At 42.0% G+C, this 23,861-nt stretch overlaps 2 protein-coding genes across 4 annotated transcripts; both read left to right on the forward strand.

Annotated features, from left to right (window-relative positions):
* The first annotated feature begins 308 nt into the window (after nt 1–308).
* esyt1b (extended synaptotagmin-like protein 1b) lies at nt 309–18,969 on the forward strand. 3 transcript variants are annotated; one of them, XM_069678155.1, is made up of 53 exons: nt 309–453; nt 551–924; nt 2,103–2,144; nt 3,180–3,314; nt 3,402–3,475; nt 3,567–3,639; nt 3,777–3,866; nt 4,044–4,099; nt 4,221–4,341; nt 4,435–4,611; nt 4,842–4,924; nt 5,139–5,187; nt 5,277–5,366; nt 5,480–5,575; nt 6,090–6,161; nt 6,242–6,328; nt 6,438–6,587; nt 6,755–6,868; nt 7,979–8,155; nt 8,296–8,381; nt 8,471–8,519; nt 8,617–8,706; nt 8,787–8,882; nt 8,964–9,035; nt 9,129–9,215; nt 9,322–9,468; nt 9,686–9,792; nt 9,874–10,042; nt 10,144–10,320; nt 10,431–10,513; nt 10,651–10,699; nt 10,789–10,878; nt 10,993–11,088; nt 11,352–11,423; nt 11,675–11,761; nt 11,858–12,004; nt 12,085–12,221; nt 12,416–12,548; nt 12,631–12,725; nt 12,853–12,994; nt 13,928–14,104; nt 14,198–14,280; nt 14,639–14,687; nt 14,776–14,865; nt 15,035–15,130; nt 15,209–15,280; nt 15,372–15,458; nt 15,566–15,712; nt 15,791–15,939; nt 16,309–16,440; nt 16,539–16,641; nt 16,780–16,829; nt 17,901–18,969. In XM_069678155.1, exons 2-53 carry the CDS (start codon nt 562–564, stop codon nt 17,926–17,928), a joined length of 5,523 nt encoding a protein of 1,840 aa, XP_069534256.1. In that variant the 5' UTR covers nt 309–453; nt 551–561; the 3' UTR covers nt 17,929–18,969. The 3 variants fall into 3 exon arrangements, with proteins under 3 accessions (XP_069534256.1, XP_069534255.1, XP_069534257.1); XM_069678154.1 differs by having other exon boundaries at nt 554–924; XM_069678156.1 differs by having other exon boundaries at nt 554–924; nt 12,634–12,725.
* A 921-nt stretch (nt 18,970–19,890) lies between these two features.
* Nucleotides 19,891–23,848, forward strand: LOC138605929 (E3 ubiquitin-protein ligase DTX3L-like). The gene is made up of 9 exons (XM_069678388.1): nt 19,891–19,937; nt 20,273–20,323; nt 20,508–20,549; nt 21,050–21,242; nt 21,426–21,589; nt 21,667–21,801; nt 21,889–23,088; nt 23,172–23,389; nt 23,490–23,848. The coding sequence occupies exons 2-9, from the start codon at nt 20,291–20,293 to the stop codon at nt 23,557–23,559; spliced, it is 2,055 nt and encodes a 684-aa protein (XP_069534489.1). The 5' UTR covers nt 19,891–19,937; nt 20,273–20,290; the 3' UTR covers nt 23,560–23,848.
* The last annotated feature ends 13 nt before the right edge of the window (nt 23,849–23,861 follow it).

Raw genomic sequence — 23,861 nt, forward strand, 5'->3', positions numbered from 1 at the left:
TAGTACTGATGGGTAAACAATTTAACTCTTAAGCAGTGCATAAAGGGCTATCTAACCAAATATTCTCCTTGAAATTTAGCTGCAGAAAAGTCGCCGGAAAGGTACATTTTAAAGGACTATGAGAGTAACATTTTAATGCACGTAATGCGGTGGAAATATTCGCCAGCCTAATGCCGCAGTAATAACGGTGATTACTTGAAGCCTGATGACCGTTCTGCTACAGCAGCGAAAGAGTCAAAGATGCGTTCAATGCCTGAGTCAGTGGGCGTGTTTTCCTCCAGATAACGGGACTCGGTGAGGAGCAGAACTTGACGACGATCACTTCTCCTGGACCCGTGCTTATATAGTCAAACTGCTCCAATTCAGCTTTAAAGAATAACTTCTCATATCGGAAGATGCGACACGGACGAGCAGTGAACTAACGTTAGCAAAAGTAACGTAGCTGTTCGAACGGTAAGTGAGCCAGCAGACGTTTGTAATGGAACGTCACTTTTAAACTGAATACCTTGTAACCAACGGCAGCATATTAGTTATTATCTCTTTGCTTTAGAAGAAACCACTATGCAAAGCGAAAAGTCGGAACCAACTGAGCCCAAGGGCGCCGTGTGTCCTAGCACAAGCGACACCGACAAGAAGGAGCTGAGCACGTTGGAGACTGAAGCTCCGAGACCGCAGGGGATAAATGCTGTCGCGGTGCTGTGGACGTTCGGGAAATGTCTTGGAGCTTTGCTACCCGTTTACCTGGCTGGCTACTACCGGGTCAGCACCAGTCTGTTGGTATTCGGGATGATGGTCTACACAGGATGGAAACATGCCCGAGAAGCCAAGGAGGCACGTCTGAGATCAGCCATACAGCTGCTCAGCGACGAGGAGGAGTACACATCCACGAAAGTGTCCAAAATCAAGCGAGATCTTCCTGCATGGGTAAGAAAGGACCCTAAAACTGCCAGCGAGTGTCCCTTACGTAGAAAAATCATATCCTTCACCCACTTTGACCTAGAGTAACCCCACGTTACGTATAACGAGGCAAAATCCAGCACTGAACCCTAAAATCCTAATGTCCGTATATGTTGTGATAAGTTCGTTTCCTGTAGTTAAACCACCATAATCACAGCATTCACTACTTTTTTTTTTTTAGCTCACATGGCATCACTCATTTTGTTGAGTGTTTATGGAATTTTAATGTTAAAACTTATAATTAAAATTGTCCATCTGAAAGGGTTTAGGAATTGTTCCCATAATTTCCTTGCTCATACGCAGGTCAGTGTTTATATTTTAAAAACAGTTCTTTTCCATGTGACTGATAAAGTACACTGAAGGCATCATCTATTGGAACATGCATGCAATGGTCTATGCCTGAGGCCTCTCTCTGTTTATACGCATCACGTTGTTCCAACAGTATTATCAGAGCTAAGACGGTTGCCAAATTTACTGAGTGTGCGCTTCTATTTCAAGACTAAACTTGTTTGAAAGCACATTGGGGCAATGTTGAGTGTATTGCAACACGTACAACAACACTTTAACCCTAGTATCCTATCATTGGTGCAATTTTAACTAAAGTTAAAGTGTCTGGAAAATTTGCAAGAAGTATAATGCTGTTGATTCGCATGCCATACATCCTGAGAGTTTACTATGTAGCCAAAATGGAAATGCAGAAACCCACATGGGCCTGTTTTGACTCATGTAGCCACACCCAGATGTGGTTCCTGTTTGATGTTCTTTAATGCAGGGAGTGATTTCAATGATTGCTTGCATAACCGCCTAGCGTGCATACTTCTTTTTAATGTCAAAAAAGGGCATCTTCATGTTGCTCTCCACTATGAATAACAAATGCATTTTTAATGCAAGGATCAACAACATAATAGCCGGCTGTAACATTTGAAATGACAGCTGCTGCACTTATCTTCTTTCCTTTTTTTCTTTTGGAAATATTATCCTCGAGCCGTATGTAGAAAGCTCTGGGATGATATCAACAGTGTTATTGATGACATTTCCAGACCTGCATCAGCTATGGCTGAATCACTTCCTTATCCTGTGTTGTTTGTTTATCAGGCTCTGTGCACAACTTAATTATGTTCCTTCATTGTTGTCCATTCTTTCAGGTTAACTTTCCAGATGTTGAGAAGGTGGAGTGGCTGAATAAGGTAAACATCAGTAGTTTCCGTATTTACTTTGGTTTTTCACCATATGTCTTCAAACAGAGACAATAGTTCTGTGTTCTTTATAAAGCCCACAGCAAACACACTCGTCTGCATGTTCAGTCGCCCAGCTGTCGTGCTGATTGACACTTTGTATTACATGCTACGTTATTAGCTGGTGCTAGCTGATAGATGGTAGCACTGCCGCTGTTGCTGCCATGTTACAGAGAAGACCACACCTCCCATTAGTGAAGCCACTGTGTCTGTACTGCAGAGAGCAGGCCCGGTGCCAGGCAGGCCTCTCAACATTTCCATTTCATTGCAGACTGGCTCACAGGAAGGGGGAGGAGCTGCCCAGCCCCCCCAAGCTAAATAAAACTGCAGCCATTGTCCCCCCGCCTTCCTTCTAGCCCAGAGACACTACTGTAGGGCCAATAACTAAGACATACAGTAATACAATTATTCATGCAGCCAAGACCACGAGATTGAAGTGCCAGAGAGCAGCACAAAGCAGAGGTTTGAGCCTGGTTAGTGGAGGGGAAGTCAGCAGATTGTCTTGCTGTTCAGGCTGCAGCCTTCACAGAGGCAGGCGGCTGATGACTCACGCTCCACTTATGCCAGACTGAAACCAACACTGGGGATTTTTTTAATAGTCCCACAAGCACACAACCAGACTGGACCTCTGCTTTTGGTTCTTTCCCCTATATGGATACAAACATAACTTATTTTGTGGTAGCTTTAATATTTAGTTATAAGTGGGCACCTTAAGAACACAGGATTCATTGTGGTATATTTAAGGACCCAAAGTAGCAAACTAACAGCTGAGGGGACTCAACTGGCTACAGCTGTCTCTGCCAGTCCTCAGTTATGATGATGGAGGCTGCTGGAGGCATTTGACAGATAGTTTTGTTACTATGTGGCTTAAATGGCAAAGTTCACTTGAAGCTATAGTCTCTGGTTGCAGGGATGTTCATTGTATATCATGATGTGCGTCTTACTGTTAAAGGAACCCTATAACCACACTGTTGCTTGCTTATCTAGGTGCTGCAGCAGGTGTGGCCATTTGTCGGCCAATACCTGGAGAAGCTGCTGGTGGAAACCATCGCTCCATCTATCCGAGCCTCCAGCAACCACCTCCAGACCCTCAGCTTCACTAAAGTGGACATGGGGAACAAGGTTATGCCATTCAAAGCTTAACTATAACATTTAGTTAATGCATGTGGATTATATTGTGCAAACAAATGTGCTTTCTGTTTGCTCCAGGCCATGAAGGTTGTAGGCATCAAGGCACACACGGAGAATGACAAAGGACAAGTTCTGCTCGATTTGTATATAAGGTGAATCTATGCTCTTCGGATTTAGGTATCATCTCTTCTTGTAAACCTTTTAGAATTCATTTAGATTACATTTTTGTTCTTGTATCTTCAGCTATGTTGGCAATGTAGAGATCAACGTTGAGGTGAAGAGATACTTCTGCAAAGCTGGAGTCAAAGGAATACAGGTCTGTCTTCTTTTCAAGCTTAAACATATATACAGTTACAGAGTGAAATGTCATTAGTACACACATGTTGCTTAAATGAAACTTAACATTTAAAGACAACCTGCCGTTCTGTAAGCTTATATCCTTTCTTTCCGCAGCTGCACGGGATGATGCGTGTGATCCTGGAGCCTCTGATTGGAGATGTCCCCATAGTGGGTGCGGTCACCATGTTTTTCATCCGTCGGCCTGTACGTGCATCCACATTCACCTCTATCTGTCCTTTTGATGTTGCCCCTCTACTCCCTCATTCCTGTGACTATCATGTATCTCAGTATAGCCTTGTCTGCTTCTCATTCCATTGATTTCCCATCAATCCAGGCTGGTTGGCTTCATACACAACATTCCTCTGTCTTATCTCTTCCCAGAAACTAGACATCAATTGGACCGGACTGACTAATTTGTTGGACGTCCCTGGACTGAAGTGAGTCATACTGAGATAACCTTTCAAAGTTTACACAGCTGCAACATTGATATAAACTTAACCTCACATATTTTATTGATGTGTAGATTTTCATTGACATGCTTTATGTCGTTTTTCCCAGTGTCATGTCTGACAGCATGATTATGGATGCCATTGCGTCCTTCTTGGTTCTGCCGAACCGCCTGGTTGTCCCCCTTGTTCCAGGCCTGCATGTGGCCCAACTTCGCTCCCCTTTGCCCAGGGTAAATCCTGAATATACACATACATGTAGAGGGAAACTATAACATGATTTCACATCTTAGTAAACACTATTAAATTACATCTTTCTCTCTAAGGGAGTGGTGCGCATCCACCTACTGGAGGCACAGAAGCTAGCAGCCAAAGACAACTATGTAAAAGGTGTTATGGCCGGCTTGTCTGACCCCTATGCCATATTGAGGGTCGGCCCTCAGACGTTCACTTCCAAACACCTTGACAACACAGACTCTCCAAAGTGGGACGAGATGTATGAGGTAAGAACAATGTTTTATGGGATGTTTGGATATTTGTGTCATCATCACTCCGCACGTACAGGTGTTGAAAGAGTCAGTCATATATCATTTCACTCTGTTCTGTATTAGAGGGGTTAGACTGTTACAGATAGCACTGTGAATGTTCATTTTCATTCACGGTCACATGAGGCCACAGCCAGCTTCCATACCTCTGTCAGTCTTCATGACCTTGTGTGTGTCCGGTACATCAGGTCATTGTCCATGAAGTGCCTGGTCAAGAGTTGGAGGTGGAGGTATATGACAAAGACCCAGACCAGGATGATTTCCTGGGCAGGTACATATGCATAGTTCATGTCTCTTGTGTGCCTATGTCCAATCTAGCATTATCACCTTTTCATTGAACACCTTTCATGTCCAAGTTGAAAAAAAGGATGCTACCTTTTTGAAGCTCTTATAGTTGGCGCTTTCTACGTTTGATCAACTTCTTTTCATTGAAACATTTGATCTTACAACCTTCTTATTTCATTGTCCACTCCTCCTCCATGTAGGACCAAGTTGGATTTGGGCATTGTGAAGAAGTCCTTAGTAGTCGATGATGTAAGTAAAAAGCTGTTATCATCATGATCACCATTTTCACAAGCTATATTTACATTTTTGGAAAAATACAACTTTTGTTGTCTTCCTAGTGGTTCAATTTGAAAGACACTACATCAGGACGGGTTCATTTCAGACTGGAGTGGTTGACTTTACTGCCAAACACAGATCGACTTGAGCAGGTTTGAATCACTTATTTCCACTAATGGATTACTCTTAGTGTTTTAAACTGTTGTGTGCCAATCAACTTTCTTCATAACATCAATTAAAAACACTGTTTGGAATTCTCCCCCAGGTCCTGAAGAGGAATGAAAGCATCACCAGTAAGGCTGGTGATCCACCTTCATCAGCCATCTTGGTTGTATATCTTGACAAGGCTGAGGCACTTCCTGTGAGTCAAATATTTCTACCCTCCGTGCCAGCGTTCGTGCTCGGCTCAGACAGCTTCCTGTGCGTGGTTAAACTGTGGCAGCGCTGTATTTACCACGTGTCTGGCATTCTTAGAAGTTGTTACCTTGCCCTCTAACCCTGTGCACTCATTGCAATGTAGTCCAATGTGGCCTACTTTATCCAAGGCTGTTAAAAAACATATCTCCTCCTGTGCTAATTCATGCTGTCACATCATTCACAAAAGGGAACAGCAGTCGCAGAATCTTTGAAAAGCAGATTTTGTGGTTTCATTCAATGCAGATTCATTCTTCCTGATTGTACCATGTGCTGTGGTACTTCCTGTTGGTTATTTGTGCTGTTGCTATGGTAGCCTTGTACACACTATTATTCACTTCCACCATGTGTTTACAGAGTGGAAGATAAGTCTATTTCTTGCTCTGCACGTGGTTACAGAACATCATTGTTCACATGCCTCACTGTGTATTCATATTTATCTTTAACTTTGTTGCTTTTAGATGAAGAAGGGGAATAAAGAGCCCAATCCCATGGTGCAGCTGTCTGTGCAGGACATCACTAGAGAGAGCAAGGTATATAAAGAGGAAAAAGTCCAATATAAAAAATGTGTCTCCCTGTATTTTATATGCGTACTGTGTATTCTCGCCTGTAGACTTGTTACACAACCGTCAATCCAGAGTGGGAGGAAGCTTTTACCTTCTTCATCCAGAATCCTCACAAGCAGGACATTGACATTCAGGTAGCAGCTCATAAGACTGTACACTCTGCACTAGGTTTTTCTTTTAGTCTTCTAAAAGTCGAACTTCTTCTGATCTTATTTTGGCCCTCCTTCTGTTTGAATCAACCAGGTGAAGGATGCTGACCGTGTGCAGACGTTGGGCAGTCTGACTATCCCCATGTCCCGTCTGCTGTCAACCTCTCACCTTTCTCTGGACCAGTGGTTCCAGCTGGACAGCTCTGGACCTGCCAGTCGCATCTACATCAACACAGTTCTCAGGGTAAAGGGCAGCAGGATCCATTCACTAATCCTCCACTACATAACACCAATTAACAGATAAAATAAATAAAGTTTTCCCCAGTGCATGATTTTGTTTTAACTGCAATAACATAAGACCAGACGGCAGGATATTTCATTTCTGTTTTCTGTCTCTGCTTTGTAACATAGGTCCTGTGGTTAGACGAGGAGCGGATTCCATCTGATGTGTCATCTAATCTGGAGGCTGGACTGTACAAACAGCTGCCCCAGCAGGCCTCTCCTCATCCCAGCTTTGCCACAGAGGTAATGCAGGACAGGGCAATTATTACCTCGATTTCAGACTGTGTTTCCTTTTCAAAGGTAAACCCTTCGCTAAGTCTCGCCCCCCCTTGGTTACTGTTTCTACGCCTGTCAAGCTTTCGCACCGGCATGTAAATATTATGCCGTTTTCAACTATAACAGTGAGAGATGTTACAAGGGAAATAATGGCAAAGTTCTGGAAAAATTGTTCCCAAATATCAGAGAGAAGAAAACAGAAAGGACTACAATACGCATTTGAAAGCTACATCCAGACTATTGATTACGTAGATCAATATTGGATTGGATGTGGATTGACTGTAAGTGTTCTGGTTTCCATTTGAACTACGCTTGTAGTCCAATTATGACCAATCACTTATCAGCAGGCTGCGGCGTATGCAGGAAAAACAGTCTGTGTGGAGAGCAAAAGCAGGCGGATGTAATCCGCCGTAATGCCATCCCGGCTCCCGTCAGCGTGATCTGATGACGATTTACCTTCCTATTAATCTCTATAAACATACATCTGCATGTAAGCTCCGCTAACAATCCGTTCTAGATCTAAAATTCAACTTGAGACGAATTCCCTTGACGCTGTGTCTCAAAAGCTGTTCAGATTTCCCGACCTAACAATCGAGCATTTTAAAAGCTTTCTTCTCTTGAGGACAGACCTGACAAAGCTTGAATTTTTACTTCTTTCAAATCTGCATCATCACGTTGAAATTTCGGCGAAAGTAAGACCCATTAATAACAAGTAAATCACAGGAAAACGGTTTCTCTTTCTGCAACAATGCAGCACGCAGAAAAGGAAGTCTTGACGGGAAGTCGATTATCGCTTACTGCCACGGCACGTTCACCGGTGTCCCCAGAGGCTATATCGTCTCAGACTAAAGCCGATGGGATCCAAGGTTAGATGTGGATTGATTAAGATGCGAGTTAATCCATGTCCGACATCTCTCCTCTTGAGTTTTTTCGGCTTCGGAAAAGCGAAAAATATGACACCCCACTCTAAACTAGCCTAGTTACGCCTGCTAACGTAGGATTGGACAGTGGACGTTTAAGGGAGGGGCTTAGCAAAGGGTCAATTGCACAAATCTAATGTGTTTGTGGTTTTTTCAGGGTCTGCTCAGAATTCACCTGTTGGCAGGGCAGAATCTTGTTCCAAAAGACAACCTGATGGGGGGCATGGTGAAAGGCAAGAGCGACCCCTATGTTAAGATCAACATCGGGGGCGAAACATTCACAAGTCAAGTTATCAAGACTAATCTTAACCCCACCTGGAATGAGATGTATGAGGTAAATGACACCATGAATTATTGCAAGAATAGACTTTATTTAACCTTATAGTGCTTGTTGTCAAATGAATAGAAGAATCTGATGCATGCATTTATGATTTAGAGACCTTTGAATTTTTTGCATCTTTGTTCCCCCCTCAGGTGATTCTGACCCAGCTGCCTGGCCAGGAGCTGCAGGTGGAGGTGTTTGACAAAGACATGGACATGAAGGATGATTTCATGGGCAGGTATAATAACAATTTAAAATTTGATCATCAATTAAGATCAATTAATTCTGTATAGATACCTATATAGTAACACATATCCTGGCACGCAGGCTGAAGATCAATCTGAAGGACATCATTGATTGTCAGTACACTGATCAGGTGGGGACTTCCTTACTGCATGTTTGGTAAAATAAGCACAAAGCCAAACATGACCTGACTCATGACCGTGGGTGCATGTTTACATGTCTCTTCTCAGTGGTACACTCTCAGCGATGTGAAGTCAGGTCGAGTTCATCTGGTGCTGGAATGGGTTCCAACAGCCTCAGAGTCAGGCAGAGTGGACCAGGTCGGTATTCCTCTGATAAGTCTTTGACTCATTGGCCTGTGTTGGTTAATTCATACTCACAGTTCTTTCTGTGCCTGCAGGTTCTTCAGTTCTATTCCAGACAGTCCTACCAAAACAAGGCGGTTCCCTCCGCAGGCCTGCTGTTTGTCTTTATTGAGCAAGCAGATGGCTTACCAGTGAGTCTTTTATTATTGATGTTAGGGATGATGTCAGAATGGGCATTATGTTGTTATTATTGCTTGTCTGTCTCTCTGCAGGTTAAGAAGAGTGGCAAGGAGCCCAAAGTGGGAGCTGAGATTACTCTAGGAGACACTTCCCGTAAAACTACTGTAAGACCTCCTGATAGTGTTATGTTATACCTGTAGCATAGACTGTAATATTCTTAATGTGACAATACATAACTGCATTCTGCATCTCTGAAGGTGTGTGATCGTACCACATCACCTCAGTGGAATGAGGCATTCTGCTACATGGTTCAAGACCCCAGAAAAGACATGCTTGTAGTTAAGGTACGCTGCCTTTAGTGCATATACATGTGGAACAGAGAGACTGTCAGTCATACAGAACAATGGAACTGATGCTCTTGTGCTTATGCTCTGCATTGTGTTTCTGCAGCTCTCCCACAGCTGGACCTTGCCCATTGGTTCCCTGGTGGTTCCTATCAGAGAGCTGCTCTCTGAACCAGAGCTGGTCCTGGACCAGTGGTTCCATCTGGATGGAGCTTCCCCTGAGAGTCAGGTTCTTCTGAGGACTGAACTAAAGGTGGGAGCAGTCTATGTTTGTTGGTATTTCATCTTCTCTCTTTGTAATTTGTCATTTTGTCACTCTCACGTTTTGTCCCTTTCTCTGTCTCTAATCGCTCTGTTGTTTTATGTTTGTTTCTGTCTATGTTTCTAACTCTGTGTGAAACTGTAACAACTCTGTAACTTTTTGTAATTAACATTCTTTTTTGTTCTGTGTTCTTATTTCTTAACTGCAGATGCTGATTCCTAGCAAATGTCCGGGTGCTCCTGATAAGGCTAAGGTCCCTGCAGCGTCAGACCCTCCCCCTGCTCCGCAGAACCAGGAGGCGGACACACTGCTGAAGTAGGATAGTTCATTCAAAAACTCTTTTACAGTTGTGTTTAGTCTCTCATATTTAATTCATGCTACTCTGTGCGTATTTAGGTCAAGTTCAGTGGACGCTCCTCCTGTGGAGACTATAGTCCCCTCACATGAAGATGTTGACGTACAGGAAACAGCAGCTGATGTGATTGAGGAAAAGGTTGAAGAATCACCGAGCTCTGCCGTAGCACTGCCTCCTCATACGTCCCCAGACCTCAGCTTTGCCAGTGAGGTAACATCACAAAATAGCAGCATATACATGCAACATGCATTTCACCATAACATTCAATAAAGAAAGCCATTAATACAAAGATATATCTGCCTTTTCCGTAGGGGCTGCTGAGAATCATCCTGTTGGAGGCCCAGAGTCTGGTTGCCAAAGACAACAAGATGGGCGGAATGATGAAGGGCAAGAGTGACCCCTACGCTAAGATCAACGTAGGAGAGTTTGCATTTAAGAGTAATGTGATCAAGGAGAATCTCAACCCCGTGTGGAACGAGATGTATGAGGTTTGTAGGAAGGATTTGATTTGCTCTCAATATGATTTCAAACAAAGATGACAATGAAAATACTTTAACCACACAGTTTTGATTCATTGAACTGTTCTGTGATCACTTAGGTGGTGCTGAGGCCTCAGTCAGGCCAGGACATGCAGGTGGAGCTGTTTGACAAAGACATGGACAAAGATGACTTCCTGGGCAGGTAAGGGGCAATGTATAGGTGTGGAGGTTTCCCTTAACTCATGCATTATTATAGATAACTTAAAGGCTGGATCATGCGTTTCACTGTGCATTTCAACGTGTCAAAATTATGTAAAAAATCATTTTCATTGTGACCAGATTGAAAATCAGCGTGGCCGACATCATCCGTTCCCAGTGCACAGACCAGGTTAGTATTACATGCTGTACTGTATCTTTGAGTTAAAGCTGCTGTGTAATCAAAGGCTTTAATTCAGTAAGTGCACGTCTGTGTTTCAGTGGTACACCCTGAATGACGTGAAGTCTGGACGCATTCGCCTAATACTGGAGTGGGTACCTGCAGTGTGCAACAACGCCGCCCTGGACCAAGTTAGTGCAATGTTTATAATTAGTTTATATTCCCTCTCTTATTCATGCTTAAATGAATCTTTATCCTTCCACATTTGCACTATTCCACACATAACCTTTCACTGTGTGCTGCAGGTGATGCAGATGCAGTCGCTGCAGTCCTACCAGAACAAGGCCATTTCCTCTGCAGCCCTGCTCTTTGTTTATATGGACCAAGCTCACTCCTTGCCTGTAAGTGCCTTGCACTTTGGTTTAGTGAAAAACACTATGACATGTTTTCTTAGGCTGAGGAATATACAGACAACAGTTTGTAAAGATGTGAAGACAAACAGATCTAAATTTAAAAACTCCTCCTAAGATAATGTTTTTGTGAGTAACTCGCTGAGCAACAGTGATCCTTGTTGGAATATATAATGCAGCTGTGGGATGCCTTAATTACAGAGTGAATACAAACTATTCACATCATGTTATGTGTTGTTTGTTTTTGTGTTCAGTTCAAGAAAAGTGGCAAGGAGCCAAAGGCCGGGGCTGAGCTTGTTTTTGGTAACACAGCATACAAAACCAAGGTATGAGATGGCTAATACATTAGACCAACACAGCTGAGCTTTGCCTGCTCAGGATGAAACCAATAAATATATTCAGCATTTTGTGAATAAGCGATACCAACACAATAGTGTGTTGGTATCGGTTCCAATATTTGTGGGACTTTGGCGCCCCCAACTGGGAGTACTGAAAAAGACACATGGCTTGGCAGTAATGGGATCTAATACAGTCATTATGCACTTCACCAATACCCCTCCATTTTTTCTATCTGAAGGTATGTGATCGCTCCAGATCCCCTCAGTGGAATGAGCCGTTTTACTTCCTGGTTCGGGATCCCAGAGAGGAGATGCTCATAGTGAAGGTGAGTGTCTCACAAGCTGTATCTGAAGCCTGCTGCCAGTGTCAGGCAACATCTCAGCCTCTAACTGGCATTACTCGTGTGTCCTCATCTCTGTAGTTGTCGAGTGCGTGGGACCAGCCAATGGGATCTCTTGTAGTTCCTGTGAGAGAGCTGCTGTCTGAACCACAGCTGGTCCTGGACCAGTGGATGCCTCTGGATGGAGCTCTACCTGAAAGTGAGATCCTACTGAGGGCTGAACTCAAGGTAAGACAATACACACATACACACACACATTATTATTACAGGATGCACTGAATAACGCACTGGAAATGTGTTGTTGACAGATCCTGAGCTCAAGGATGACTGAAGCTCCACAGCCCTCTGTGACTGGTTCAAAGAAAGAGGAGATGCACATCTCCACTGAACAGATAGTCAAAGCAGCCAGTGAGGACAAAGAGAGCTCAGAGCTGCCAGCAGATGAGTGAGTGTTTGTCTGATTTGATAAAACTCGCATCAAAATGTTTCAGGCTACACCTTTTACTTTCAAAAACACCAAATCAACAGTTTCTTTAAACATAAAGAGAGGAGTAAGCATCAAAAGACATTTACAAGCTTTGGTAAACATGAAATAGTAAGAGTTAGAGTCTGTTTTCTGACAGCAGTGTTTATTTTCAGGTTTGTTCCAGTATCCAGCCAGTTTAAACACTCTGAAGCAGCAGAAGAAGATTCCCTTGCAGCCGCAGAAGCTGCAGAACCAGCTGCCATTCACACTGCACCGGATACATTCCCTACTGCTGCTGCTGCTGCAGTGAGTCATAGCACACTGATAGATATTATGATGTTTAACTTGTTTTTTGTCAGCATCATAACCTGTGTGTAATTTTACTCAGCAGGTGGAGGAACCAATGGATACAGAGGAGGAGCCTCTCCCACAGTCAGACACAGGAAGGAGAGACTTTGAACCACAGAAAATCCAAACAGAGGGGTGAGCTTATAGCTCATAGCAAATAAGGCCTTATTCATTTCTATTCATTTTTGCTTCAAAGATAAAGAAGACAGAAGATACCTTTACAATTAACCTGCTTGATTTTCTTCACTGTGTGTGTGTGTAGTACTGGTTTGGGCAACCTTGCTCAAGCCACAGTGACTGGTCTTCCTGCTGACACTCTGGGTCCGGCAGAGGTCACAGAGATCCCCAAAGCGGGTGAAGTTCTTCCATCACACACCAACCCCAGCCAGGACTTTGGGAAAGAGGTGGGTTGATTTTTTTCTATATTATCATTATTTATACAATAAGAGAACACTGAATTATCCAGTTATGTCGTGGTGTTCATAATATTAGTTTGTTGAAAACTATAAAATCTAAAAATAGAGATAGTGGTCTCGGAAATGTTTGGTTTTCAACAACTTCCTTACTTTTTGAAACGAAACGTTCCATGTAGAGAAATAATTCTGAAATTTTGACTTGAAGAAAAAACGTCTTATTTGTAGTGCTCAACCACTCATGCATGTTTGTGCTCAACCACTCATGCATGTTTGTGCTCAACCACTCATGCATGTTTTTCACACAATTGTCACGGTTTGGGTAAAAATAAAACGGTAAAGGACCCAGGTGCAGACTTAGATATATGATTTAATTAACAAAAGACAAAACGGAAAACCAAATGGTAGAACAAAAAGTCTCATAGTCAAGGTAAAAGAATAACAAACAATGGGGAGCCACAAGGGAACAGGGAAAATCCACAAGGATGACAAAAGTCCACAGGTAACACGACAAAGACAATGAACCAGCACAGAGACAGGGGAGCACGGAGACTAAATAAACTTAGGAGGTGAGGCTAATCAGACACAGGTGAGACAATCAAGGGGCGGGTGAAAACAATCAGGGCAAGTCACATAATCAAACAAGCGGGAAACACAAAGGCAGGAAGTGGATCAACACGAGAGACAAAGTAAAACAGGAAATGATCAAACCAAAGAGACACAAGTGAAATACTTAACTAAACAAGACTAAATACTGACAAGAACACAGAATAAACTAAATACAAAACTAAACGATGAGAACTCATGACAATAGACAAAGTGACAATGTAAAACAATAATAACTGAACACCGAAATACAAGACAAAACCAGAACTAAACTAGAAACTCATGACAACAATCACACTTACAATCTTCTTCCTGCAGGGGCTGCTGAGGATTCACCTGCTGGAGGCCCAGAATCTGGTTGCCAAGGACAACCTGATGGGGGGCATGGTGAAGGGCAAGAGTGACCCCTATGTGAAGATCAACATCGGGGGCGTCGCGTTCAAGAGTCACGTTATCAAGGAGAACCTCAACCCGACGTGGAATGAGATGTATGAGGTATGAAGTATTTCCCGCTTAAACATTTATGTCTGTACTTTAGTGCACGAACAATATCTTGTACAAATGCGTGTTTTTGTTTGTTTTGAACAGGTAGTTTTGAGGGAACACAGCGTCCAGGAGATCAAGTTTGAAGCATTTGATAAAGATTTTGATTCCGATGACTTCCTCGGCAGGTGTGTGTCTTTATCTCTTTTAATAAGTAACTTATATTAGTGCTCAAGCATTGTGCACATGACTGTACACCTTATCTTAAGTGTGAAGAATTTATACAGAGATAGACCGGGGACTTTACATAAACCTGCACTTTAATACACAAGTGCATACTAAGTTATAAATCCTTTTATTACTTATTTTACTGTTGCACTACTTAAATACCATATTTGACTTTGAGTGGGGGGCATTACAGAGGACAAAGACCAAAGATAGAGGTCGTATAAGTCCCTTAATGTTAGCTGGTGAAGTGTTGCTTCTGGAAGTAAGACGCTGGCAGTGAAATGTTGTTGTTAAACACTGTCCTGTTTTCACTCACAGGTTCAGTATCCGGCTAAATGAGGTCATCAGGTCCCAGTACACAGATCAGGTCAGTCAATAATTCAAAATCTAAGTCTCATTATTTATGTAAAGGGTGTTGCCCACTTCCTCTTTAACCAACCCCGTCTCTGTTTCAGTGGTACACTCTGAACGATGTGAAATCTGGGCGCGTTCACCTGATCCTGGAGTGGGTTCCTACTGTGGCAAATTCAGACAGACTTGACCAGGTCAATGTTTTCCCATGTTTACTTCTGTACGGCCCACCAGCCTCACTCTTGCTTATTCAAACATTCCAGCCTCGTTGATAAAGCTGCTAATCACATTCCTCCAGTCGGGTCTAAAGATTGACTTTGCAGCAGTGTTATGAGGCCTGACCGGCTGAGCTCTGTGTCACAGGTGCTGCAGCTGCAGTCTCTGCAGTCGTATCACAACAAAGCTGTCCCCGCTGCTGCTCTGCTCTTTGTCCATGTGGAGAGCGCACAATCATTACCTGTGAGTCACCTGCAGTTTACTTTCGTACAGTGCAGTGAAAAAAAATGGTTTTAATAAAATACAATTTTCTCTTCATAGTTGAAGAAGAGTGGAAAAGAACCGAAAGCAGGAGCTGAGCTTGTTTTGGGCGAAACAACCTACAAAACCAACGTGAGCCTCCTGATTCACAGTGGTCTGTAGTGATTCTTATAGATGTATTATTACTGTAATAACTGTTTTATCCTTTCATCATCTCTCTCAGCTGTGTGAGCGCAGCACCAGTCCTCAGTGGAATGAGTCTTTCTACTTCCTTGTCCATGACCCTACACAACAGATGCTTGTAGTAAAGGTGAGACATTCATCTTCATGTATTTGTTTAAAGAATCTTCATCTCACATTGACAGCAGTATTATTTTAGAGTTTTATCATTCTCTCTCTCTTTGTCTCTCTTTGCAGTTGTCCAGTGGTTGGGACCAGCCAATGGGGTCTTTGGTGGTTCCTGTCAAAGAGCTGCTTTCAGAGCCTCAGCTGGTGCTGGATCAGTGGTTCTATCTTGATGGAGCCTTAGCAGAGAGTCAGATCCTGCTGAGGGCTGAACTCAAGGTTTGAATGCAAACACATTAAACAATAGTTTATTGATAATGAAGCTCGTTGTTCCTGTTCTAAATTTATTTTTGATAGATTTTAGATTCCAAAATGGTGGATATGATCAGTGCGGGGACTCTGCCCTGTGCCGCCTCTGGCTGTGGATCTGGAAACGGGCAGGTGAAGTTGTCTCTTTCATACGCCTCGCAGCAGAGAAAGCTCAGCGTCATCATCCACGCTTGCAGGTATGCTTCCTCAAATAGTTTAATGATAAACTGTTGGTAGAATAGTTGGAATAGTTGAGGTAAGGCGCAGAAATGTGTTCAGACCTAATTTCACTTATTTGCCACTACATATTATCAAGGCACAGCTTCAACATAACTTAGAGGTTTGTGAGGCTTGCCATGCTGCTGCAGAAGGATTATATAGAAGTTTACTTGGCACGTCTTAATTCTGCTGATAAAGTCACCATAACCTGATGGACTGATAGAAACATGCCTCAATCTGTAAAATCTACTAACATGTCTGTTCAATTATACTGGGGCACTTAAATACTCACATGCTTAAACATGTTTAAGTATCTAATGAAATATGCTTTGTTTTCCTGTGTACAGAGGTCTCGCTTCTCAAAGTAAAGACGGTATAGACAGCTACGTCTCCCTCATGCTGCTGCCAGACAAAAGCAAGGCCACCAAGAAAAAGACAGCCGTGAAGAAAAGAGACCTGAACCCAGAGTACAATGAGAGGTAATTCTTATTGGATAATGATTGTTTCTATATTCCTGTTTAATCGCCAAACAACTGTTACCATTTACAGCTAATCGTCATTTGTGAATTTCTTACAGGTTTGAGTATGATCTCCCCGTGGAAGAGATGAGGTTCAAACGCCTCAGTGTTTCAGTGAAGAACAACTCGGCCTCCTTCAGGAGCCGTGATCTAATTGGACAGGTCAGTTTGAGGCTTCCACCTCCACCTGTAAAAAGTGTCACGCTAAGATTATTTTTAAACTTCGTTCCCTGAATACAAGCAGACAAATACTGTCGATACAGATGTTAACATCAACACATCATCATTTCTGTTCTTCAGGTGCAGATTGAGTTGGCCAAGGTGGATCTGACTTCTGCCGTCACAGAATGGTGAGCAAAGCAGACCGATATTTCTCCACACTGCAATTAATATCAGTATCTAAATATACCGGCCATAACATCAACATTATGACCACTGACAGGTCAACAGAATCACGTTGATTATCTCGTTACAATGGCACCTTGCAGCAGGTGGGATACGTTGGGCAGCAAGTGAACATTTTGTCCTTGAAGTCGATGTGTTGGAAACAGAATAAATGGGCTAGCGTAAGAATGAAAGCGACTTTGACAAGGGCCAAACTGTGATGGCTAGACGACTGGGTCAGAGCATCTCCAAAACTGCAGCTCTTGTGGGGTGTTCCCGGTCTGCAGTGGTCAGTACCGACCAAAAGGGGTCCAAGGAAGGACAACTGGTGAACCAGCGACAGGGTCATGGACTCATTGATGCGCGTGGTGAGCGAAGGCTGGCCCGTGTGGTCGGATCCAACAGAAGAGCTACTGTAGCTCAAATTGCTGAAATGGTTAATTTTGGTTCTGATATAAAGATGTCAGAACCAACTTAGAGGATCTGCTGCTAACGTATTGGTGCCAGATACCTCAGCACACAGAGGTCTAGTGAAGTCCATGCCTCGATGGCTCAGGGCTGTTTTGGCAGCATAAGGGGGACCTACAAAATATTCGGCAGGTGGTCATAATGTATTGGCTGATTGGTGTATGTTTATATTTGATATCAAACTATCACCATGTTTTGACTTGAAAGGTCGCTGTTTCATTGTCTCCTCACAGACAGTAAAGAGTGACTGGAAAGAAGACATGTGCATGAACTATACGTTGAGACTTGTTAAACCATTTCTCAGACGTAAACCACTTGTCTGCTATCAATCCACATGCTTAGTTCACGATTTCCTCAAATTATAGCAAAGTACAGTGCCTCCAGTGGAGCTTTAAGGAAGCTGAGACAGTGTAATAAGCCTATTTTTATGTTGAGTATACAGTAGATACATCAGAGAGGACATGTATCCTGTGAGAGTAGTTTGTGTGTGCACTTTTTTCTTTTTTTAATGGTCAACATCATTTAAATAATAGTTGATTAATTGAATTTCCTCCCTTTGTTTATTCCAGGTTCACTCTGCAAGACGAAGATGAATAGTCGATCTGCTTGCTGATGTCGTGGTGAAGCCATATTGAGGATGAAGATGCTGATGTCATCACCCAACTCAGCACTGCTGCAGCTCACACAGATGCCTTCTCCCTCCCACCTTTGCATACACTCCCACTGTGGCAGCCTTACCTGCATCCACCCAGCTCTCTGTGTGTATTAACCAATGACTGTGTATATAGATGGACAACGCGTCTCCATCTGCTCCCATTGTACGTAATTGATGCCAAAATAGCCCCTGTGATAGGCACTGAAAAATGTATTGGGCGTGTATTTTGATTTTATAGTTTGACTCATGTCCCACCTGTTAACATGGAGGAGGCGGGCTTTATGACCTATACTGCAGCCGGTCAGCAGGGGGCGCCCGAAATGTTTTGGCTTCACTTTAAGGAGCTGTCATGTCGTCCATCTTTTTATACAGTCTATGGTATTAACATACAATAAAGTATAGAAATGACTGCACTGTATATTCACGTACATCAATACTGTCACCAAAGATGCCGTAAGTGTGTTGAAGAAGCTGAATTTATAAGGATAAAGTGCAAATTTGAATTGACTGAAAGTCACTTTACTATATAAAGACACAATCACTTTAAAATTGGGCAGAGAAAAGATGAACCAGCCCAGAAAGAATGAAGTCATATTTTGTTGCTGTGTTTGCTTTTCTTTCTGCTAGAATGTTTTAGTATGAGTATCTGGTTTGAAGTGCAGTAACATTCTTAGTATGTAGTTTTTTTATGTATCGCTCACGGATGCTAACGCCATATCAGTATTTTTGATCAGTGTATTGACAGCCTTACATTGGAGTTACTTTATTTTTATGGCACTTTCAATGTTTGTGTTTGAAAATTGCTTTTAAAAGTGAATTTTTATACAATTTCTTTTATACAAGACATGTATTTGTTACGCTTTCTTGCAATCATATCAATATGTGTTTGGTTGATTTTGTGTATATTTGCAAAGATTATGGATTTAATTCGATATTGTTTATTGGAAGATGGTGGCAAAAATAAACTGACTTTGCACAGCTCACTTTTTGCTTCTTTGAAACTTTTTAGGGGGGAGTGAGAATTTAGTGTTATTTATGATTTTATAAATTATTTTATTAACAGTTCTACTGTGTATGTTTTCTTCACTCCCTTCCTTGAAGTATTAACAGAGCCATTTATTCTGCTGTGTCATATAATTGATGATTTAGATATTGAAATATTAGGTATATTGTGTATGAAATATGTCTGACAGACCCAACAAACATTCAAGAGGTGTTCTTGACCCTTTGCCTTGTCAGTAGGGGTGGCAGAACTACTCGCATCTTTACCTGGAGTAATGTACTAATACCACCGTATATGAATATTCTATAAGTAGAAGTCCTACATTCAAAATATAACCTCAATAAAATTATACGTATTAACTGCAGAGCGTTCTTTAAATAGGCCCACTGAAAGTCAGTACTTTTTATGAACCAATAATGTAATAATGTCGGCCTCATATAAAACTAGATAAACACATGTCTATGCATGAATGAGAACGGATCACTTCTATGTTGCGGCTGATAAAAGTTCGGTCCATTTTTACATTTTTTATACTTTTGTTTAGCTTCATGAACAAAAAATAAATCAGGATTTATTTGTTGCTTATATAATAATAATAATAATAATAATAAAAATAATACATTTTATTTATAACGCACTGTACATTTGAAGCAAATCTCAACGTGCTACAGGTCACACGAGCATAAAACAAGTAATAAAACTCGCAGGTAATGAGAAAATAATAAAAATAATATCCCGTAATAATAATCAGAATCTCGAAATTAAGTGAAGCTGTCGAAATGAATGTAGCTTAGTAAAAGGACAACACAAATGGTATTACCTCAAGTGTCTTAAATTCTTCTAAGAATACAAAAAACAAAAACACACTCAATGTGACGTCATGTGTCTCGCGGAGCTTTCACTTTCATTTACCAGAAGGAGTCATCGTAAACGCGAAGCCTCTTGAGGGTAAGACATACATTTTTTGCTTTATAAATTCAAGTTTTAAGCTCTGATATATTTTCAAAAAGTTGACAAAACGTTTGTGGCGCATTTCTTTGTTAAAATGATATGCTACAAGTAAAATGTAACGCAAAATTAGCCTGTAAAAGTTTCCATTAGCCTGTCGTAACCGAAAGTGGAGTCGTGTGATTTTACCTTTTATGTCGACATTTGACATCTTCAAAGTGCAGTTATCTTTTATACAAGTACAACTAACAAAGAATTCTTGTTTGTCTGAACTGGCAGCAACTAACATAGCTACCATAGACCTGTATGTCACGAATATTTTCCGTGTGTTTCAGGAGAAAAAGACCGTCAAAATGTCAGGCAACGACACAGACGAGCCCATGGACGTAAGAAGCTTTATGAGACAAATGTGCAAACTTAAGTTAAACATTGAAACAGTATGATAGATAAAAGTGTGGTGTTAATACAATTATGAGAACATTATCGGTGACAGTATTCAAAATAGTATGTGCTTATTTTTGTGTTTAAGTACTCATTTAAATGTCCTGTCTTATATCATGGTTGCTGCAGTGTTCTGGGCCGCCTCCACAATCTCTGGATAATTGTGCTGAGGTAGGTAAGCTGTGTGTGTGTGTGTGTGTGTGTGTGTGTGTGTGTGCATGGGTGTGTGTTGGGATGGGGTGTTCAATATGTGTTTAATAACAGATATCACTTCAACCAGTTTGGTGCAGTTTATGGTATTAAAAATGGAGCAGATATTTTGCATTAAAAAAGTAATTTCCCAGCAAGCCTGCATGTTTTCCTGTGAAGTGAAAGTGAAAGTATGAAGTTAATATTTTAGGATAGACTGTGCCAGTCCCAAATTATCACAGCGGCATCTCTCAGGCTGACTCTTAAGGTCATGTGCATTCCCATTGGCTCTATCATATTGCTGCAGGTATGTTATCAAAACGTGCTGTTCTGGTGGTGTTGTACCTTCTATATATTTTATTCTGAAGTCAAACCAGACTTTTTTTTTAATTGAATTACATGAAGTGTTTTTTTTATGTTAGCTTACTTAGAAATACCTGTCATTAACCGAAACATTTTTTTCCTACTCTGATTTGTCACAGAGCAAAGTCACAGACGGAGCTCAAGTCACTCTCTCTCTCCAGTGGTCAGATGGACCCCAACCTCAGAGATTCGATAAAAAACTAGAGAAAGCTCTTCAGACCTGGTCCAACCATAACCAGTTGAATCGAGACTGCAAAGTTTTAAGTGTCACAAAGGATGGGAGAGCTGTGATAAAGATAAATCCCGCTCCAGGTGCAGTATGACTGTAGGACATTAAATCCCACATCTATTACCTGACATACAGTGTTGACTTTAGTGAGATAAATTATAGGGTGCATCCGTTATTAACATTTTTTGCAACACATTTTATTCCTTTTATTTCTTGTGGAGGAAATTTAATTATGTTTTTGTCTTCTTCTTTTTTTTTTTTTTTAGCCCTGAGTGATCTTCAGAAACTGTGTGGACAAACACTGGACTTCAAAGATGGGAATGCTGTCAAAATCGTGCATGTTCTTCTGACACCGCCAGGGCAGGAGATACAAATACCAGACAACGCTTCAATGAACTTTCCTCCTCAGTCCATGTCACAGCCCCAAGATGTATGTACTGTGTCGCAAAGAAGTGCTAAACAATCGCATTACATTAAGTTTTATTCATGCGTGATATTTCTGTCTAGGTTGAAAGACAACTGCGGGAACAAAGTAGTGACAGGACTACATCTACTTGTAATATCCCTCCGCAGCTGGAGGCACAAATTGCAGATGATCCATCAAAGACCCCTCCTCCTTCATCCATGACAAAACCACAAGATGTATGTAATGTGTGGTAAATCAGTTGGATTGAATTACATTTAAAATGAATGCTTTTTAATAGATGATTGCATTGTTTGTTCATCCAGGGGAAACCTGTGGAACAAAGCAGTACCAGCAGTTCAGCAGCAGTTTCTACAACAAGTGAGGAGACATGTTCCGCTACAATTGCTGTGAGCGACTTCTGGTACCTGTACCACATCTATAAGGAGGAAATAGATCGCATAAACAAAAAGAATGGAGTTCAAATCCAAGCAGAGGTAACGGTGACATTTCAAGCAGACTCGCAAAATGGAAACCCACAAAAAGCTCACAAGGAGTTCGACAGCCTCGCCAAGAGGTGCTCCGAGGAATCCAATGGCACATCTGTTCCTCTCGAGAACAGAGGTCCAGAAGAGTTGAAGAATGCACTGAAAATCATCCAGAGAAAAGAGAACAAGCTTCTGCTCACTTTATCCTCTAATGAAGTGATCATATGTGGGCCAAGCCAGAGTCAAAATGATGTCAGTAAGTGCTTCACTGTGACAAAAACTATGAAGCCTTCTGCTGAAGATGAAGAGTCTCCATGGGCGTCTCAAGACACATCACCAAACATCGGCATGAACATCAAAGACCCTCTCCTCCAGACTGGACTACACATTGAGGAGATGTACTGGAAGCTGATTAATACATCCTACAGTCAGGATTTAGCTAAGATTAAAGAGAAGTTTGGTGTGGATTTAAAGGAAGCCGACATCGGTCAAGGCCAAGTCATAATCAAAGCTCGCTACAGAGGAGTTGGAGGTAATGCTTCATTGGAGAGCCACGCTCTCAGAGCTCTTCTCCATTTTTACCAGAAGATTGCCACATCTCCTCTTAACTTCACCCAACACCATGGTGCCGCGGGTTTCAGAGGCCCACTGGAGAACTCGAGAGATGCATCAGAGGGGGCCTCCAGCGGACCTGTGTTCAATGGTCAATCAGGATACAACATGCGCAACACTGAAGCACACACAGGAGAGGGAGCAGCAGCAGGAGACAACGAAGAAGAAACCTGTCCTATTTGCATGGACACATTCACCAAGAAGACGCAGCTGAAGTGCAAGCACGAGTTCTGTGAGGAATGCCTGGCACAGTCAGTGGAAAGTTTGGGACCTGTCTGTCCTGTGTGCAAAGATGTCTTTGGTAAGAAAGAGGGAAACCAGCCTGAAGGGAGAATGACATGGAAAATAGATTACATATCACTCCCTGGATTTCCACGCTGCGGCACTATAACCATCAACTATCACATTTCAGGTGGAAAACAGACGGTAAATACCTTAATTATTCAGACATTACGTGTTACTTTTTCAACCAGGTTGTCATTTGTTTGTGCTTCACTTTCCTTTTGCAGGAAAAGCATCCAAATCCTGGTCAGCGCTACGAAGGTATTTTCAGAGAAGCATATCTGCCAAACAACAAAGAGGGCAAAGAAGTCCTGCACCTGTTGGAGAGAGCGTTTGAACAAAAGCTCACTTTCACTGTTGGGACGTCCAGAACGACGGGGAGGGAAAACCAGGTGACCTGGAACGACATTCACCACAAAACCTCAAAGACAGGAGGACAACAGAGGTACAGTAGTTCAATCTGAATTCTCTTTGTTCGCAGACAAGTCCTCTGAAAATGTTACAAATGTTAGGCATTAATCAGACTACTTTGTCTTTCCTCACAGCTTCGGGTATCCTGATCCTGGCTACCTGAGCAGAGTGAGGGAGGAGCTGAAGGCTCTGGGCATCGAGTGAAGACTCTGATGCAAAGTCTCTGAGGACAGATGATATCAAACAAAGATGATCGATTACCTGAATCTACATACTGTTGTTTTGTTTTGCCGTCTCTAATCTTCTCTATGTTTTCATTTTAAGAGTTACTTTGAGGTGCACCAGAGTTTAAAGTTGAGCATCATGTATTAATCAGACTTTTCTTTGATGAAGGGATGTTGAGTTGTTTGATAAAGTTGATTTGCATGTATAAATTGAACTTTACGTCTACAGTAAATAGGACATGATTGACTGTTTGCCTAATAAACTATTAAATGACCCTACGC

This window comes from Semicossyphus pulcher, unplaced genomic scaffold, assembly GCF_022749685.1.
Source record: "Semicossyphus pulcher isolate SPU_LCO1_2020_fin unplaced genomic scaffold, fSemPul1.0.p SCAF_3, whole genome shotgun sequence".
NCBI classification, from domain to species: Eukaryota; Metazoa; Chordata; class Actinopteri; order Labriformes; family Labridae; genus Semicossyphus; species Semicossyphus pulcher.

What these genes read in the sequence shown, in the direction of transcription:
- LOC138605929 (XM_069678388.1), top strand. Translation starts at nt 20,291, where the DNA reads ATGTCAGGCAACGACACAGACGAGCCCATGGAC. An exon ending in AAAGATAAATCCCGCTCCAG is followed by an intron (nt 21,243 to 21,425) that starts GTGCAGTATGAC and finishes TTTTTTTTTTAG; the next exon opens with CCCTGAGTGATCTTCAGAAA. An exon ending in CCATGTCACAGCCCCAAGAT is followed by an intron (nt 21,590 to 21,666) that starts GTATGTACTGTG and finishes ATTTCTGTCTAG; the next exon opens with GTTGAAAGACAACTGCGGGA.
- esyt1b (XM_069678155.1), top strand. Translation starts at nt 562, where the DNA reads ATGCAAAGCGAAAAGTCGGAACCAACTGAGCCCAAGGGCGCCGTGTGT. An exon ending in AGCAGGACATTGACATTCAG is followed by an intron (nt 6,329 to 6,437) that starts GTAGCAGCTCAT and finishes TGAATCAACCAG; the next exon opens with GTGAAGGATGCTGACCGTGT. An exon ending in ATCCCAGCTTTGCCACAGAG is followed by an intron (nt 6,869 to 7,978) that starts GTAATGCAGGAC and finishes TGGTTTTTTCAG; the next exon opens with GGTCTGCTCAGAATTCACCT.